Here is a 7,865-nt window from a genome sequence, read left to right on the forward strand (position 1 = left end):
TAGACTGACAGTAATACTGAACCTCAACAAAACCAAATTTGCTCTCAGTGTCAATGTATGGCAGATAGAGAGATGTCAATAGCTTTGCGCACAAAACAAACCAGCACAGGACACACACACACACAAAAAGACACACACACACATTCTCACCTCCTTGGGTCTCCGTCCCAACCCACTTGCAGCCATTCGGCCCTTTCTCAAAACACACAAACTGAAAAAAAGCAAATAAAGTCTGGGCTGGGAAGAATCTTGCCTCTTTTTTTTGTCTCTTTTCGCTTTTCTTTCCCTCCTTCTCTGGCCGTGCCTTTTCTCTGTCTCACGGCCTATGGGTAGGCATCCTGCCGTTGCCAAGGTAACCTGACTCCCCTTTAAAAGAAACAATACCCAGAGTGCTGCTCAGGCCTTTCAGATACAATGGAGCCCACGCCATTGGGTGACACAGTTTCTTTCAGCCGGCTAGACATAAGCCTCGGCCGTTGAATTGATACTCAAGCAGGGAGCTGATTTAAATAGCTCAAATTTTTCAAACCTTTGCCACTGAACGGCACAAAAGAGACAACAGACAGTACAAATGTAATAATGGTAAACATAATAATAGACCCAAGAAATTACCCAGTGGAAACTTTATAGAAAACTAAGTTAAGTTGTAATTCTGACTTACTGTGATATATCACAGTTGTCAAATATTTAATTAGGGAGTAATTTATTACTATGGGGGGTTTATTCTAGTTGTAAGATCTTGAATTGAAATGTATGCAAGAGAAACTGAGAGGCTTTCACCTCTTTGAATGACAAGTAGGTTTTACTGAGCCAGAATATTTTATTATCAGTCACAATTCTTGTTTTTTTAAATCATGCAAAACTATGAAGCTTCCACTTTTGGTGACATTGCACTTAAATTGGAGCAAGTCTCCCAGGTACCTGAGGAGGGCGCCAAAGTGCTGAGGTGTTTTTGCAGACCAGAAACTACTGGAATTCTGCATTAGCAAAGGAAATACAGCTTAACCACAAAGCTTTCTTGAAGCACTGAAAAAATACAACTCTGGTTACTCAAATCAAAGCAAATACAACAAACAATAATTGCATTGTGATCTATTTGCTTCTGAAAATGGAGATCATGAGAACCAACGTGCAACAGTAATTAGGAGGACCTCAGATCACAGTGCCATGCAGCACGCCAAAAGTTTCCACACCACTTAATCTAATTAACAACATCCCGTTTGGATACAGATTGATAGCACACACACGTCATTCAATCAGCTGACATGATGCTACCAAGAAGTGCTCTAATTTAACCCCAATAAACAAGTACGCAGCTACAATATTGAATCCTGATTGGCTGACAGCAACAGCTCCTGTGTGTGAGTTGAGGTTAACCTGCTGAGGCTACAGGAAGTCATTAAACTGCAATTAAACTCATTTCATAAGCCTTGTATAGATTTTTGAATTTATTTTTATTTACGAAGAGGTACCTATGACTTTGAGTGCTTCAACTAAAGATTTCTTTTAATTATTAAATATATTTGTGTTCTTTTTTAGGAATAAAATAATCAATTACAACATATTTTCTTTTTTAACTTAAAACTATATTTACATTCATTCAATGACAGACAAACACAACTAGGCATTTGCAAAGGAGATACGATGCCATTAGGCAACCAAATAATGGCAACGCACATATACTGTATTATATATATATATATCATTTAATTGTCATTAGACATCTTAATGTGGAATTGTTACCTATTATACCGTTAATTGTGTGTGTGTGTGTGTGTGTGTGTGTGTATGTAAACAGGTCGGTGTGCACCACCTAACCTATATGCATGTGTGCACAATTGTGTGTGTACATGTGAGATAGCAGGGTGGGGTGGAGTTACTGGAGTGATGTCACGCAGCGTGTGTGAGCAGAAAGATTTGATGAGCATAAACCTTTGTAAGCGACCTAAAGGCTTACTGGCTTTACACCCATCTGTCTCTTTCTCTTTTTCACTGTCACACACACACACACACACTGTTACGTTCCCTATTGGGCTAGGGGAACCAAAGGGAAATAACACGACCAGAGTGGAATTGGTATTAATTAAGCCCAATAGGGAACGTAACAGTGTGTGTGTGTGTGTGTGACAGTGAAAANGTCGTGTGTGATTGTTTCCGCAGACATGTAATGAATTGTGACCAACTAAGCAGGCTTTTCCAAATGGGAGCCTGACGAGCCAAGTGAGGCCAGTGACAATGAAATCAAGTGAAACCCGAGTGGATGGTTCCCTCTGGTGGCTATAGTGTGGTATTGCTCAAAATGAAAAACCTCCCCTTAATTGATCACTCGAAAAGCTTCTTCAGATAACCTAAATACTAAAATAAAGACACATTTTCTGAAAGGAAAGCCAAACGTAAATATACTACAAGTAAACTCACCCTGAAGACAAAGCACTCCCCTGTCCCAAAGAAGCTCAATTTGTTGCCTCCTCTCTTCCGCTCCTGCCAGTCTGTGGACAGGAAGGCTCCACATACCTGAGGCAAAAACAGAAATTGAATGAAACATTGGGGTTCATTTCTTGGTCTTCAAAATTCACAATAGTGGAATATTGTTTTCTACAAACTGATACTGTATTGCTGGGATGTGTTCATATATCATAAGACACATATGTAATCATGACCTATGACACCAATTAAAAGAAAAATACTACAACTGAATTCTATTGTAAAATGCAGGAAGCTCCTGTGGACCTTTTTAGTAAGTTAAATAAATTGTTGTTTAGGTAAGTACAGAAATATCAAGTTTTGTTATTGTGGATTTTGGTAACATACATCTAATAATGTTATCATGATGTCTACAAATGTACCCATATCATTGTAATGCGTGTGCGTGTGTGCGTGTGCGTGTGCGTGTGCGCGCGTGTGTGTGTGTGTGTTTTCCTTACATCACCATCTGTGGTCCGGATGAGAAGCAGAGTGGGTTCGTAGCCTTCACAATGCTGGTAGAACCTGGAGGAAATTGTGCAAGTTTAATTAAGGATGAACCTTTAGGTTAGTATACTGTATTTACTTAACTATATGTGAATGTACAGATAAGAAAGTTGCTGTTAAAGTAAATGCAAAAACTCCCAGCTAATGGATTATAATTGATTGATTAAAGACTGATAACTTCTGCTACACAAGGGCAGGTCTGCTGGTTACTGCAGAGACATTGTGTTCTGTTCAGAAATCTCTGCACCTTTTTTGTATCTCTTGCTTTGCTTCATATTTGTTTGGCTTCTATGTTCACATTTAATCTCCCTTTTAGACTTTCCGCCATCATTTCAAAGACTAAATGCTAAACAGGGCGGGAAATTTCAATTTAGATCTGAAGTCAAAGGTTTGATGATGTGTTGAGGTGAGCCCTGGACGATGTACCTGTTCAGGCTGCACCCGTGGCTAGAGGTGGTGAAGAGCAGCTGTGGTTGGCACAGGGCAAAGCGCTCCGGGATCCACGACCAGATGTCCCGCATCTCCTTGGCGCTGACGATCTCCGAGGAGAAGGTGTCGGGGTTCAGAGCCAGCTGCACGTTCCGCCTGGAGACGCCCAGAAAACAGACACAAAGAAAATGTAACTATTTGCACAGTATTGACCTTTAATAGAAAAGCCAGTCAAAGCAGATAATGACATGAATGTAATCAAGGTAAATATGGATTTATTTGAGAGTTTTGGGGTATTGACTAATCGTTTGACATCATAGTGTATGACAACTTAGGATCCATTGTAACAACTACATCTATTTAAAGAGAAAATAAGCATTATTTGAACAAATTAAAGATGGATTTTGAGAGGAGCATATGGAAGAGAACCCACCTAGGACTGTGAAAAAGCCAATGAAGGAAACACAGGAGTGAAGCGCAGACAAGATAGAAGATGGTGGATGGGATGTAAAGAAATGCAGAAACCAAAGACAAAGGGAACAAGAACATAAAGTGAGACAAGGGAGGAGCAACTTAAACCATTCACCAAAGCATGCCAGAGAAGAAAACTTAAACTAACAGGACCTTCTTGCCAGTTTTTGAACATTCGATAGGAAAAATGTTATATCATTTGTCCTCAATGACTAAAACATATCCCTGTGATAGATTATGACCTGATTATTCACTATACCGCTTCTGTTTGACAGTGATTCCTTTCTGCTGCAGGGACTTCTCGTTGGTGAGCTGCAGCAGGGTGATCTCCTTACGGCTAAACATGCGGATGGAGAAGGCCTTCTCTAGCAACTTTTCGGGGGTGACGGTTGAGGCGATGCCCTTGATGAAAGCTTGAATGTCCGCCCTGACTTTCCCTGAATCCTGCGGCTGGCTGCCCTCTCCTCCCTGGGCCCCTGCTTTATGTTTGCGGTAGAACTTGAGCAGTGCTATAGCCATACGGAAGAGAACCTTGTAGCCCTCCACTAGGTAGACGTCCAGGACCCTGACCATGTGGCTGAAAGGCAGGTCAAACAGTACCCAGCGCTGCCAGTCTGTGTAGACTTCCAGTGCGTCCTGGGCTGTGGCCACGATCAGTTTGTGGCCGGCAGGGCAGTACTTGATGGCCAGGTCACCAAAAGTCATGCAGCTGGACTCAAAGGCCAGGAAAGTCTGATCAAGCAGTCGTTTGCCGGGCTCGTTGCAGGCTAATATGCGGCTGACGAGCTCAAAACACTGAGCTTCATCTTTGCTGAAGTGCAGGAGCATGGAAGTGATAGCAGGTAGAGACGGGCAGTGGGAGATATCTGGAAACTGTCCAGCCACGCAGTTTATAATCTGATGTGCTGAGGTTACTGCCTCCGCTTTCAGGCAGTACAGAGGCAGAGCATTTCCATCCACAAACTCTGGAAGTGGGATGTTGCAGGAGGGCTTCTTAGTGCCTGCATTTCCCATAATGTCTCGATATACTTCTGCATCTGGGGTAACTGTACGACAGGGGATAGTTTTGATGAGCTGCTCGTAGACTTGTGCCCGTAGTTTGTGGTTTTTGGCCCAGTAACCCTGCCGAGCCATCTGTTTGAACTCCTTCAGGTCTTTACAGTCCACCTTGGTGGGCCCGCTGCTCTTGGCCAGATCTCCCATCTGGTTCCAGTCCACAAAGTTGCCATATTCTTCCTCAGCCATGGTGCTGGAAACTTGCTGGACGGCCTGAATGTGAAGAGAGGATGGACGCTCTGAGTATTGCTAACCTTCTGTCCTCCAAACAGCAGATAACTGGCCTGTTTTTCTCAACTGCCCATGATGGTTACTGGAAGAGACAAAGAAGGGAAAAATAGATTAATGGGCATCCCTGTACAAAATGTTTTATGGTTAATAAATGCAAAACAAGTTATTCTGTCAGAGCTGAAGTGAAGACTAAACTTGTTAGATACCTTTGAAACCTAGTTTTAGGGGAATTCCCTCAAGCCTAGAGTTCCTACATCTGAGTCTATGATGTCAATTAGTTGAGGAGAATACATAGACTTAGACTAAGGAGAGATGCTAATGAATATTAGTTTGGTAAGAGGTTATTTGCCACAAGTTGCAATTACAAGGAAAAATGGCCACAGAAAAACTGTACTGTAAAACAACAAATATCACTAATCAGATTTATGCTCTGGAAAAGGGCATGTACATGATCATGCATTCCATCTGAAGCGAAAAACAAATTAAGTAAACCAGTAGCTTGATCGGAATGCAGAACAAGACTATCTTAGGGATAAGATGTGACACCATGAAAGAGCTCGAGATGTGAGGTTATGCTCGCAGACAGATTTAATTGGCGAGGCAAAGCATGATATTAAAGCAAATGTAATTGTGAATTATCGTGGTGGGGGAAATCAAAACTTTGGGAATTTTACAAATGTTTACTGTCAATGCAATTTAGATCGACTCTCATATAATAATATGATCTTTTCCTGCAACGCAGACAAGAAACATGAACATTCATGTCCAAAGATCACACACTGAAGTGCAGTATACTGAGAACCGTTGATGTAAAATCATGTCATTTTTTAAACGCAGGTCACATGGAGATGCGTGTCCAAAGATCAGTAGCAATATACTGAGAATAACATAATGTCATACCATCCTCAGATCATTTCACATTGCTACTGACAAGTCACATGGAGGTGCATTAAATACATTACTGCATGTAAAACTGGAAGCCTTATGGTGAGTCTGTAGAAAGGTTAGCTGTCATGTTAGAGGGTATGTTACCTAAATGTTGCCAATTTACCTTTGACACAGGATTTATTTTTGTCTGAGGCAGACTTGAATCAGACTTAACAACTTAAACTGAAATGGCAAAAGGCTTCTCTGACTATAAAGTGAATGCCTTGGCTTTAAAATAAACAAGAGCAAAGTACACTCAAACCATTATGCATACAAAAGGGAGGCATGGCAGCATTCAAGCTACAGTAACTTCAAATCAGGTTGCTAGATGACAAACCAACAAGCTTCGGTTCTTTTAGGATCGTTTGGCTAGCCTTAACATAATAGTGCTGATGATAATTGAAACAGGTGTCACTTACCCATAGAATGAAAATGCATACAAATAAAACATACTTCCTTTACACAATGCATAAGCAGAAAGATCCACACACACTGATGTCTGTGCATGTCTGTGCAAAGATGTCATGGAGTAGGCAACTACCATATATCTTTGCATTTTGCATTGAATAAGCACTTCCCATCAATGTCTTCATTCATTTGGTTACATTAATTAAAAAAAATCTGATGACATGCTACAATCCAAGACTATTCAAATGATGATATATCTACTGCAAACTAAATATGAATGCTTAAGGGACTGAATGGAAGAGGAGGCTCCAATACAAGCCTTAAGAAAGCTCTGCCTCCTCTACTTCTGCAAAACTGGACAGACAGGGGAATGCTGGTGTAGGCTAAATATATGCAGATACAAAGACATTAGCACATAAATGGCTAACGTTACAGATTTTGATACCTTACCCCTGAGCTGTGGGTAACACTACAGTGTCAGTGTGTACAGTTGTGTCTCCACACACTGGATTGACAGCTGCAAATATACGCAAAGCTTCGTATATTCAGTCAAATAACCTATTAGCCTTAGCTAGCCACCATACATGATAGCAGCCTGTGCATACGGTTCATTTAATATTACCGCCCGAGCAAATCTGTTACACCCTTTTTCATTCACACTTGCCCGGTGGTTAGCATTGCTAGCGTTAGCAAGCTGCTCCTGTCAGTGCATGTAAGTAGCTAACCTTCATCAGACTAACTAGCAACCAGAAAACATAACACGAAGCCATGCAAATATCGACCGACAAAACAAACAGCCCATTACAATATGTCTGCTAACGTTGCTGCACCAGCTAGCATGAATGTCACCAACCACAAATGAATTTGGTCCGCAGGCTGTCTTGGAGTTAGTTGATGTGGAGAGGTTTCAGCCTCAATTTGTGGAAAAGCGATGCATTGAAACACAGAACCGGCGACAGGAATACATAATACTTCAACCAAAAATGACCGACGACTGGTAAATAAATGATAAATCACTGACAACAAGTAAACTGTCCTTATCCTTACCTGGAAGTGAGATGTCTTGAGACGTGAAGCAGTAGTCATATTAAGTTGCCTCACGCATGCGCAGTGCCTCCCTCCTCGGTGACAGTCCTGCTGCAGAGGGGCTCAGGTGGGCTGGGTAAATAATATAGCAGCCACTGCTCTGGTTAATTCATAAAAACTTCTCAAAGAAAACTGTTTTATAATTTTAAGATTTTCAATGAAGATAAACAACTAGATTATAGTCTAATACACATTAGATGCTATTTCAGTGAAATAATGCCGTTTTGAACATTTGACACTACTATGTTACATTTTCCATACACAAAAGGTAACATCATTCAAAACCC

General features: G+C 41.1%; 1 protein-coding gene across 1 annotated transcript; it reads right to left on the reverse strand.

Annotated features, from left to right (window-relative positions):
* Positions 1-2,322: 2,322 nt before the first annotated feature.
* Positions 2,323-7,639, reverse strand: tbc1d24 (TBC1 domain family, member 24). The gene is made up of 6 exons (XM_010786416.1): positions 7,540-7,639; positions 4,130-5,239; positions 3,397-3,555; positions 2,925-2,988; positions 2,419-2,514; positions 2,323-2,355 (listed from the first exon to the last, which is right to left on the reverse strand). Exons 2-6 carry the CDS (start codon positions 5,113-5,115, stop codon positions 2,323-2,325), a joined length of 1,338 nt encoding a protein of 445 aa, XP_010784718.1. The 5' UTR covers positions 5,116-5,239; positions 7,540-7,639.
* Between the last annotated feature and the right edge of the window lie 226 nt (positions 7,640-7,865).

Source organism: Notothenia coriiceps, unplaced genomic scaffold (assembly GCF_000735185.1).
Source record: "Notothenia coriiceps isolate Sejong01 unplaced genomic scaffold, NC01 NC01_scaffold00029158, whole genome shotgun sequence".
Taxonomy (NCBI): Eukaryota; Metazoa; Chordata; class Actinopteri; order Perciformes; family Nototheniidae; genus Notothenia; species Notothenia coriiceps.